The 12,101-nt window shown below is 32.4% G+C and overlaps 1 protein-coding gene across 2 annotated transcripts; it reads left to right on the forward strand.

Annotated features, from left to right (window-relative positions):
- Nucleotides 1–3,849: 3,849 nt before the first annotated feature.
- Nucleotides 3,850–6,827, forward strand: LOC142553674 (chaperone protein dnaJ 6-like). 2 transcript variants are annotated; one of them, XM_075664106.1, is made up of 6 exons: nucleotides 3,850–4,285; nucleotides 4,584–4,677; nucleotides 5,255–5,328; nucleotides 5,673–5,732; nucleotides 6,134–6,340; nucleotides 6,504–6,827. In XM_075664106.1, exons 1-6 carry the CDS (start codon nucleotides 4,181–4,183, stop codon nucleotides 6,621–6,623), a joined length of 660 nt encoding a protein of 219 aa, XP_075520221.1. In that variant the 5' UTR covers nucleotides 3,850–4,180; the 3' UTR covers nucleotides 6,624–6,827. The 2 variants fall into 2 exon arrangements, with proteins under 2 accessions (XP_075520221.1, XP_075520218.1); XM_075664103.1 differs by having other exon boundaries at nucleotides 3,860–4,285; nucleotides 6,134–6,361; nucleotides 6,504–6,822.
- Nucleotides 6,828–12,101: the final 5,274 nt, after the last annotated feature.

Here is a 12,101-nt window from a genome sequence, read left to right on the forward strand (position 1 = left end):
CTATTATAAATTATTTTTCATGACACAAGGGTTGCGCTTGTAAATTAATATTATGTGTTGAGTTTCTGTAATGTATTTATATTTTTAATTTTTTTAATGATGTTATTCTAATTTTTATTTAATTACTTATAATTTTCATAGATGTGGTAAAATCAGACATGTTTAAATTTTAAAAGATATTTACCTCTTTTTAAATTCTATATTATCCTTTAAATACATTATTATTTGAATATATATTTATATAATTTTCCAATCAAATATTAACATTTGGATACCCGATCAAATTGAAATTTTTTTAAAAAAATATATTTAATAAAAAGCTAAATCATAGGAGTTATAGATTTGGTGGTTACAAAATTTGAGGAAGATAATGAACTGGGAAAAAATGATCAAGATAAGAATTAAAGGATTATGATTTTGATGGTTATAATCAGATGGAAGATAAATACACTCAAATATTAATTGAAATTGAGATACGAAGTCGTCGTTTCAAAATGTCATTACAAATGGAAAATAGATTAACAACCAAAATAGTCCTTTAAATTTGTTTCTTTTATGTTTTGGTCTTGTAATTATTTAAATTTGAATTTAAGTAATGTGAGTTAGCTTATTGTTTGATTGTTAGTTTGTCTAGCTTCTACAATCTCCAGACCGGAGAATTACATAAAAACATGGTTTTAGAAACAAAAAAGTATTGATCGTAGTTGTTAAAGACTTTTATATTAGATATGTAAGATGTGAAAATCGTATTATTGAGAGCATGCTGACTATATGAAAAGTATGTAGCAAGAATAGGTCATCCAGCATGAATTGTTGATGAGGCCTTCGGGCTTGTTTGAAAGCAAATTTGAATTATTTTAATATTACTAAATATAATTATCGATACACATGTATCTCTTGCCAGGTTGAGATTGACAACAGAAACTTTGACAAAAACATGATTGCCTCTGATTTCATTGGTATTGTTAACTGTTAATCCATCTTGTGAGATTAAATATATAAAGCAAATTATCAAAGACAAATATGATTATGAAATTTATATGCCAAGACATGATATAGTTTGAGGTGTGCTGTTGCAAACGTGTATGACACATGGGAGAACTCTGTTCGCACTTTGCCAACATACATGGGTGTTCTTATGAAGTACAATCCAGGAACAATGTTGAGTTGAGGCATTTTCCAACATGCAACTCAACAGTAAAAGTTTTAAACTAAGTTTTTTAGACATTCTGATCATGTGTGGATGAGTTCTGATATTGTCGTAAAATTATTAGCATTGATGACACTAATTTATATACGAAATATAAACAAAATATGCTTATTTTTGTAGGTTTAGATGCCAACAATCAGGTTCTAACTTTGGTGTTTCCACTTGTGGATAAGGAGAGTTATGATGTGGAAATGGTTTTTGGATCTTTTTTGTGTGCATGTTATTCATGGGCTATCAGAAGTTTGCCTTATCTCGACATCATGCCATCATTAGTGCTATTGAAAGAACACCCAATTTGATCTTCCACGTGGTGCACAACATTTTTGCCTTAGACATATTTGTTCTAATTTCAAGTCACTATTCAAAAACGTTCATCTAAAGGACCTTTGTTGACAAGCAAGATCACAACGAACAAAGTGTGAGCCGGATCAAGATCAAAGCTAAGCAGGCAAGCGGTGAAAACCATGGGGCATCTAAAGTGAGGTAAACATATCCAACTTGCCACACTAAAAATGCATGAATGCTCTTGGGAAAAATGGACAATCTTTGGAATTTCTTGTTCTCAATGCAATTTGTACGGCAAAACACATTGAGATAGATCCTTTTACGTTTGTGCAGCCATGGTTCCATATGCGCGAATACGTAAACACATATGAAGGATGATTTTATACTATTCAAGATGATCATTATTAGGATACACCATCATTCGAGCTACACCACAATCCAGTCTGACGTCAGAGACGAAGAGCAGAGAGGAATAAAACGTCTAGAATTCGAAATGAGATGGACCAACCTACTATTCGAGATAGACGATGCTTTCAACGAGAAAATGCATCAAGACAATAATACTATAAATTTTTCTCCATGTTAATTCTACGGTAATGCACATTATTTAATATAGTTTTTTAAATATCTTTGTGTTGATTTATTGATTCCAAAATAGATCATTTTGGATCTGGGAACACGAGCGATGAAAAAAGACTGGAAAAGACAAGAAACACAATAGTATTTTTGTCAAAAATATTTCTATTATTGATATCATTATTTTTTTTAAAATGTAAAAAACATCATTATTATTTAACAATTAATTTGTAATAAATAAATAAAGCCACTATTTCAGTTAGTCAATATCAATTTTAACAATGACTACGATTTCTCACATACATACATAACTAATATATAATTATTTGTGTTTCATAGTTTTGTGTATTTTGCAAGATTGTGCCACAATTCAATATCACTCAATCATAATGTTAATTTTATTTTGTAGATGCACAATGTAATTCAACTTCAAAATATGTTTTAAACTATTGTATTTTGTGTTCCACGTTTTTTTCTTCATATTTTGTGTTCGATATTTGTATCATGATGAACAACTTTGTATTTTTTTTATTGCTGTTATATTTTCACCATAAATTGAATGTTTTTATATTTAAAATATATCAATGTATAATTTAGTTTTGGAAGCATACAAGTAAAACAACCACTTTAATATTGACAACATACAATTAAAATTTTTTTTAAAAAAAAGAAAAAATATTAATATTGGAAGCATGCCGCTAATAAAAATAAAAAATAGTTATGTTAACATCAAAGATACATTAATAATAATAATAATAATAATAACATTAACAAAAACACTTAATAATTTATTTTTCAAATTTAATACATGTACACTTTAATTTTAAGATTATTATTTTTTTGATTTTTTTATAATTTGATAAAATCTTATAAAACATAGTATTTTGATAAAAGGAAAACAAAATAAAAGGAAAACAAAATACCATATTATGATAATGATAATAATAATAAAAAATCATTCTTTATACAGGTTCTGTCCATGCTATCTGTGGGGCACTGCCTCCACAGGATCTGGACCGTTGATTTTAAAGAATTTGGTGGACCCCGCATATATATGGTTAAATTTGAGCCTTTGATCTTCTCATGGGACATTAGCCATGAGGTAGGATGAGATATTCCCTTTATACAAGGGGTGGTACGATGTTATTCGATTCTTTCATCTAATCTGCCCCGACAAAGTACAAGAAGACATACCCAATCAGTTCATAAAGAACTCTGGATACAATCCCTAGTATACAAATATCCACTCCATCCAATCTTAACCCTTCATCTGTTACCTCAATCTCTATCAAGAATCAACCCATATATTCTTTTTTATTCAATTCATAATTAAACAATTTTTCTATATTTAGCAAAAAAGTTACCATCTTTATCATGGGGTCCGGATTTAATATATTAAGTAAAAATTTGTGTGAGATGGTTTTACGGATCGTATTTTGTGAGACAGATATCTTATTTGAGTCATTCATGAAAAATATTATTTTTTATGTTAAGAGTATTATTATTTTTATATGAATATCGGGTTGATCCGTCTCATAGTTAAAGATTCGTGAGACCGTCACCTACTCAACATATTAATAAAACAAGAAATTCAAATAGTAATATATTTTGTTGAATATTTTTTTTCTAACACCAAAATTGTCTTTTTAATGCATTTAGTTGGTGTAATAGAGTGTTTTCTGAATTTCACATTGTATAATTGTAAAAAATAATTAATCTATAAAATAATATAATTAAATAAAGAACTTTGAAAACAAATTGTGTGTCATACATAATATTTATGAATTATATTAGTAATAAATAAAAGTTGATTCGTTCAATATATATACACGGATTTGTATCTGTATCTAGACTCTAGAGGCTTTTGTAGAGATCAGAAGCTCCTGGAAAATGTTAAGGTTCCGTGTGCTGTTGTTATACAAAGATGTAACGACCATTTAGACATTTTTCGATTCTTATCATGATTAGCTGTAAATTATATGTTTTTAGCGTGTTGCATGTGCGATTTGGGCTTTGGATTGAAAAGGGTTGGCTCGGAGTGGGATCTTAATTCCTGTAATTTGTCGACAAAAAAAGATTGCTGCGGGATATCTCTAGGTGTGCTGTACGATGGCGGACGGGGAAGATAAAAGCACTGATTTTTATGGGGTTTTGGAGTTGAAGAAGGAATGCACAACAGCGGAGCTGCGGAATGCGTACAAGAAGCTTGCACTGGTCGGGATTTGAAGATGAATTTGTTTCTGGTTTTTTTTTATATTCGTTTTTTTTTTTGTGTGTGATTTTCATGTGAAGATTTCGTGAAAATGGCTCTGTTTTTCTTGATTTAGATGTCTTGTGCTGTTTTCTCGTGTATCTCACTCGTTTTGTGTTTCACATTAATTGTCTTGGGGAAATATGCTGTCGTGAACTTAGAGAATAAACTCTGCATGATATTTCCATTCTGAATTTTTTAATCAGACACTTTCTGAGACTTGTTTGATTGGAGTCAAATTGTGGTTTAACAATAATGTAGAAGTGGCACCCGGATCGCTGCTCTGCGTTGGGGAATTCAGAGCACGTGGAACAAGCAAAAAAGAAATTTCAGGCCGTTCAGGAAGCTTATTCTGGTGATTGATTTCGTCTTTTTGTCTTCAATTTATTCGAAGAAAGCCACTTGATGCATGTCATAAACCAGTCAAATTTCTTCAAAGTCTTCTCTTTTTGTATGTGCATGAGTGTGTGTGTGACGGCGAAATCTTCCATTCCCTCGACCCAATCGTTACTCAAGAACTTGTGGTCTGTGAAGTGTGAACTATTGTTCAAGAATTAGAAAAAAAATAATTTGTTCTTTGATTCGGATATTGGCATTCACAGCACTTGAATCCGATGCATCTTTTAAATAAATAAGTTGGATTGAATAGGGAGAATGGTTTTTTTTTTTCCTTTATTTTTTTCGGTCAAATTTCTCAAAGCATTAGAAGTTTTCGAAAGCTAGATATTCTGGCTTCTCACTTCTGTGTTCTGGCTTTTTAAGGTGTTTTTTTTTTCTGAAAAATCCCATCCAAGCACCTTTATTCACCAACCCAAAGTTGTTTGTGGGAGTCTTTTTTCATTATTATTTTTATTTTCGAGTCTTTTTTATATAATAATTTTGCTTTAAGTAATGTTTGATTGAAGATGTTTTTGTTGTTTGAATTGGAACAGTGCTTTCAGACTCCAACCGAAGGTTTTTGTATGACTTAGGAATCCTTGATTTTGACGACCAAGATGACGAAAATGTAAGCTCATGATATGTATATATACAGATAAGTTGGACCATTCATTTCATGTGATCCCTTTGAATATGTTGTATTCAAATGAGTGATCAAGAATTCAATAATTTTCTGCATTTATGGTACACCTCTTAGCTACTGCAACCTGTTTAGCTTATCCCATTTTCCGTCGGGTCCTTTTCCGGCTAATATGATAGTTGCTTTTTTTTAAAAAAAAAAACATTTGCGATCATGGTCATTTTGTGTGTTTTTAGGAAATGTGATGCATGTTTGTATTCATTTTTTGAACATTAGATGGATATTCATTCATATGCTTCTATTAGCTAATGTTTCTGCGTGACTCGATGCAGGAGGGTATGGTAAATTTCTTGGATGAAATGGTATCAATGATGAACAGCCATGAGGCCAATGTGAGTCACCTCTTTCTTTAGTTTACCGATGCTCTGCCACTGGCCTATTTCACTTTGCCTCCCTCATCTCATCCAAGTGTGGTCCTGCTTAGAAGGGTATAGAAGTTGTTGGAAATGATCCCTTTTTTTTGTTGAAAAGTGGATTATATATTCTTGGTGTCTTTACCTGTCATTTTCGACATATTTTTCCGATGATTCGATTCTTGAACATCATACAACTTGCTATTGAACCATCATCGTGCTGAACCCAATAGTTTAGTTGAATTCTGACTATCAAATGACCTAAAGATTGCGTTCATTTTTTGGTTATGTTTTGGTTACCAACACGAAATACTTTATTTTATCAATTGAGTAGCTGAATCACGGCGTGATGTTTCATTTTTAGTTACATGGTTTGACAGGGTAATGGAAACATGAGTTTCGAAGAATTGCAAGAGCTCTTCAATGATATGTTCGAGAGTGACATTAAGTCCTTCACGTCTTCTTCTTCTGCTGCCTCTCCCACATCTTCTTCATCGCCCCACACTGTTCACTTTGACACCTATTGTTCCAACAAAAGGAACTCCTCTCAAATGAGCTCGGGCAATCTGAAAGCCCAAGATACTAAAGTCCAAAGGTTCTGCCCTGGGGTAATGTTTCTCCATCTTTCTGGGACAGGCTCCTTTGGATATCGAGTCGTCGTTTTCAATTGTGGGAGAAATGTTTATGCATCAATGTATTGGAAAAATATGTGTGAATTATAAGAAAAAGTGGAATGTCTTTGTTTGACAGGTGGACAGTCGAGAAGAAAGAGTAGCGGGAAGTGGTGGGGATAGGAGGAATGACAGGAAGCAGAAGACTTCACTGGGCCAAGATGACTCGTCCGACAATCACTCCACACTGTCTACCTAAAAACGAGCAGCATATAACTCATGTATCTTGCTCGTACGACTCTTTGTGTTGTATGGACGCCTGGATTTCTACTTTGCGGAGAGTCGCGAGAGGCTGGTAGGAACAGTCGCTAACTCCAATTAACGACTGTTTCTGTTTTGATTTGAAGTATCAAAATGTATGTATGTTACTTTTATGATTTCTAGTTTTTGAGGTATATTTCATAATTTCTAAAATTTAATATTATGAATTATTTTTGTTAAATTACATGTAACTCAAAAAACATAAGTTGTCCGTAATTTTTTTGTCATGAATAAATTTGACGATAAATGGAAGATTTGGTCATTGATGAAACACGTCGTCCATAAGTTTTTAGTTATCGAGATGTATACCATAATTTTCATTTAATTATTGTTAGAGAAATATTTAATTATATTTTTAAATATGCATACATTAAATTATTATATATGTGTCATATATACAAATTATATGTGTACATAATATGTATGTATAAATAATTATATACACAAAATATTATATATATACACATACACATATTATACTGTTCTATACATTACCTTATTTGATATCCTTATATATATATATATATATATTGATAATATCATATATTTTTTAAATATGTGAATATTAATTTTAATTTTAATACTCGACGTGATTTTATTTAAATTGTTATTTTATTTCTTGATATATTTATATGCATGCATGAGCACTATTTCGGTAATTTATCTGAGGGACCTCAATGTAAAAATAATATAAATTCTGAAATAGAATCCATTTTATAAAATCATACATGAGAATTAGTGAACCTTTCTCTAAAAAAAATCACTAGGATATAAATGAATTTTCAAATGAAAAATAAAATCAGATGAAATAATAATAAGTATAAAGACAGTCTGATAGTCAAGGGTTACCGTCAACGTGAAGGACTCGATTACTTTCACACTTATTCTCCGGTAACGAGAATAACCTCAATTCGAGTGATACATGCGATTGTCGCATTGCGGAATCTTGAAGTACAGCAAATAGATTTAAAGAAATTTTTTCTAAATGAAGATTTAGAAGAAGAAATTTATAAGGAACGACTTGAAAATTTCTATAACTAGACGAGAAAATAAGATTTATAAACTTGTGACGTCTCTATATGGTTTAAAACAAGCACCAAAACAATGACATAAAAATTTTATAAAATCGTAATAGAAAGTAGATTTAATTTCATTGAATACGAGAAACATATGCAAGGGATATTGAAAATGACTGTCATTTTATGCCTTGTAATTAAAATTTATAGAACATCAAAAACGCTAGTTCTAACTCAGTCACAATATGTGGACAAAATCCTTGAGAAATTCAATAAAGATGACTCAGCATCGACTAGAACTCTGATAGATACAAGTCAACATCTAAAAAAGAATTGAGGTGAGAGCATCTCTCAATTAGAGTACTCTCGAGTCTTTGGATGTCTGTTGTACTTAATAAGTTGTACAAGATCATACATAGGTTATGCAGTAAGAAAATTGAGTAGATTCACGAGTAATTCAGGATTTGAACACTGGAAAACAATTATCATAATGCTAAGGTACTTAAGATACACTCGTGACCATGTACTACACTATATCAGATATCTCGTTGTTATCGAAGGATACAGTGATGCAAACTGGATATCTGATATGAAAGACTCAATATCTACAAGAAGATTTGTATTCATTTTAGGATGTGCAATATTGTGTGAAAATCTTTTAAAAAACTTGTAATAACCAGATCCACGATAAAATATGAGTTTATAGCTCTTGACAAATGTGCTTAAGAGGCTGAATGAGTATGTCAATTCTCAGAAGATGAACCAAGGTGGGAAAAATTTGTGTCGATTATATGTATACATTGTGATAACCAATCTGCAATTGGAAGAGCGCAAAACAAAATTTATAATGATAAGTCTAGATATATATGTTGTAGACACAATGCTATTAGATAACTACTCTCAACCGAAGCTATTTATGTTATCTATGTAAGGATAAGATAATATAGCGGATCCTCTAATCAAAAGATTAAACAGATAGTTTTGAAATCTTCAAGGGGAATGAGGCTTAAACCTATAGAATAAATTGGTGCGAAGAAAAACCTAACTTGCGATGACTGGAGATCCCAAGAACTAGGTTCATGAGACAACCTAATCATACTGATCAGGTGGATCCATGTGGGAGTTATTCCTAGTCCATTCATATTATGAAACAATGAATGTTGAGGATAAGCATATGTCTTTTAATAATTCTGATGAACAGCAATAAAGAATCACCTGTTTGAAAGAGAAATGGAGCCGCTTCGAAAGAATTATTAGGCTCAATTCCAGACCCTTTCGCAGAAGCAGACGTGTGTTCATGACAAAAAATGAACATAATCATGAGAACAAAATTGTATCAGAGAGATTTATATGTGAAGTATATCTTATTTTACATAAACGACAGAACAGTTCAAAGACATCATGTCCATTGGTCAGTTAGTAAAGCAAATATATTTCACAAGGAAATGTTCAAAGCGTATCATCTTTTTATCATATCCAGGATTCAACTGCAAAACTTTATCATCAAGATTTGTATCAATTTTCATTCATGTATAGAGGATTGCTGAAAATTTGAATTAAATTTAAAGTTTAAATGAAAATGATGGTTCATAAATGTTGGAGTGGCTTTTGGCTCTCCATATTTTTGAGTTAGTTGTGGCTCGTGATTGTGAAAATGTCTTTTGGCTTTTCAAATCTTGAGTTAATTGAAGACTTTTGACTCCTCATATTCTTGAGTTAATTGCAAGATTAATTGAGTTAATTAATCTTGCATGACTTTTAGTCTGCATTTTGGAGCTTAACTCAATTAATCTTGCATGACTTTTAGTCTGCATTTTGGAGCTTATAAATTGTGTATTGATTTCTTTAATTCAAAGATAAAAATAATTTTTTTGCAAACACACTCAAGTTCTCACTCAAATATTCTCTTGCATTTCCGTAAGTTTTCATATCAAGTAAATGTACGTTTTCAGTTCGTCGATGTAGTTACATCGTGTTAAGTTTCTCATGGTTTTGTCATTGTATTTTGGGAAATAGTTATTTGTCTTGAACCTCGAAGCATCATCGGATAAGACAAATCTGTTTTAAGTACAGTGTACTTCGTACTGACCTCTCTTTTGATTTACTAGTTTCTTATTGTTTTACATAATCGATATTTATACTTCCAATTGCAAGATCCTACTTTCGTGTATTGTTCTATTATTGTTGTTTTCATGCTTCGAATTTAGCATTTTGGCTACCAGAATATCCCAAAAATTAACACTTATGTAATGCCCAAGATTATATTATTTAATCCGAAATGATTAATTGATAAAGTGACGTGATAATGAAAGGAACAGACCGAGGAAAGACGTGGGAAAAGAATGGAGCATGATTCGTATGTGCGAGGACAGAAGGTCTCGCGCATATGCGCGAAACGAACTGCGCATATGCGCGAGCAAGGCAGAAGACCTCGCGCATATGCGCGAGCATGTGAAATGAAGAAGTGCCGAGACAGTAGGTCTCGCGCATATGCGCGGGGACAGGGCGCACATATGCGCGAGCTGATGAATCAAGAATTGCCGAGACAGAGAGTCTCGCGCATATGCGCCGGTGATGGTCGCGCATATGCGCGAGACGTGTAGTGCAAAGAGATGAGCCACATGTCTTGCCATGCAATTAAATAAGTAAATCTTTCATTTCTCCTCGGATGAACTCAGCCAAGAATGAGGAAAGCTCCATAGAAAATCCTCAAAGTTTTTTCAGAAAGTGATATTTGATTTGTGCAAGATCCGGCCGTCAGAATTTCAATCTGAATTTAGTACTGTGTTGCTTTCCTCAAAAGCTTCAAAAGGATGTAAGTTTTACTACTTTTTGATATAGTTCAAAAGTTTGATGTTGAAGAAATCATGATATGATTGATATTATCTATTCCTGAGATTGTGATAATTGTATAATCGAAATCAGATTGAAGAACGGATATCGTACGGAATTGTTATCATTTTCTAGATTTGATTTGATTGAGAATATACAGATTTGGTATTGGAATTGTGTTTATCGATCGATTATGAGTTGTTGAGATTGGTATCTATTGATATTATATTGCTGGGTATATCGAGATTGTGATGTTATGCCGTCGAAGCAGAATTAGATTGAATTATGATCATATACAGTATTGCCTTGAGTTGTATATTGATATTGTACTCCTCAATAATGTCATTGCCAGATTGAGTGTTGACAGCTTCAAATTCAAGACTTCGACTTCGTCAGATTGACAAAAGAAAGGTATAAATCAATGTTAAACCGGGAAGATACGACTCGAGTCAGAGATAGCTTGAGTTTCTCCAAACCACTTACTTTATCGTAATTGCTTTGATGTTTACAATTCAAGAGATTGATATGCTTAGTCTATTGATTTATAGCAAAGCATGAGTTAGACTCTTGGGTAGATGTGTCTAGTCTTGGGCAGAGGTGCCAAATCACTGGACATTTGGTTTATATCGATGTTGCTTAGAAGTAGATCGACTCCTATTGTAGAGATTCGATATAGAAGGCCAAAGTCTGGGAATAAGAGCGTATGACCATCTAGCTGGGAAGAGTAGGTGGGAGACTGTTGCGTTCTTATTCGAACCGGGATCCCTAGATAAGAGTCGAGTCAGAGATTGAGAGTCAAAGAGTTTGATTTACAGTTTTATATCGATTCATGTTTTTCAGATTATGATACATGCTATGGATAATTGTTCTATGCTTTTATATATGTTTATATGAAATGCATGTATACGTTTTTTATACTGGGATATATTTCTCACCGGAGTTATCCGGCTGTTGTTGTGTTTGTATGTGTGCATGACAACAGGTGGGACAGGATCATGGTGGAGAAGAGGATGAGAGATTGAGATTAGAGTGGAGGTCCGGACCCAGAAGTAGAGTTGATTTTCATCACTTGATAAGTAGTAGTTGAACCCTAGTTGTTATGATTTACTCTTGTACAAGACTTGTACTTTATATCATGTTGTAGATATTAAACTTGATCTTGTGAGTTGAATAAGATGGGACCTAATTTATTATAGAAAGTTGTATACTTGTTTATAAGGTGTTCAACATTAAAAAAATATTATGACCCAGTTATTTAATTGATCCGTTTAATCCTAATGATGATTGAAAAGAATGAGTTAGCGTCCGGGTCCTCACAGCAGGTGGTATTAGAGCTGTAGCTGTATGTTCGTTAGACTGAAATAGAAGCGAATGAGCGGGGTAGATTAAGTTTTCTTTCCTGCTTTTGTGGTGCTAGCCTATTTTACTGCTTAAAAATACATGTTTACCTGATTATCTAATTTTATTGGAAATATGTATTACTAAGAGAATGAATCAGAACCGATTCTTGATCAGAGGTATGATGATCAGAGGAGGACTGAGACGGATTTGTTATATTGGTTACTAAC

Source organism: Primulina tabacum, chromosome 8 (genome assembly GCF_025594145.1).
Source record: "Primulina tabacum isolate GXHZ01 chromosome 8, ASM2559414v2, whole genome shotgun sequence".
NCBI lineage: Eukaryota > Viridiplantae > Streptophyta > Magnoliopsida > Lamiales > Gesneriaceae > Primulina > Primulina tabacum.

Bases quoted from the DNA above. Each gene is read 5' to 3' on its own strand.
- LOC142553674 (XM_075664103.1), top strand. From the start codon at position 4,181: ATGGCGGACGGGGAAGATAAAAGCACTGATTTTTATGGGGTTTTGGAG. The intron at 4,678-5,254 runs GTGATTGATTTC...GAATTGGAACAG, and splicing joins CGTTCAGGAAGCTTATTCTG to TGCTTTCAGACTCCAACCGA. The intron at 5,329-5,672 runs GTAAGCTCATGA...GACTCGATGCAG, and splicing joins ACGACCAAGATGACGAAAAT to GAGGGTATGGTAAATTTCTT.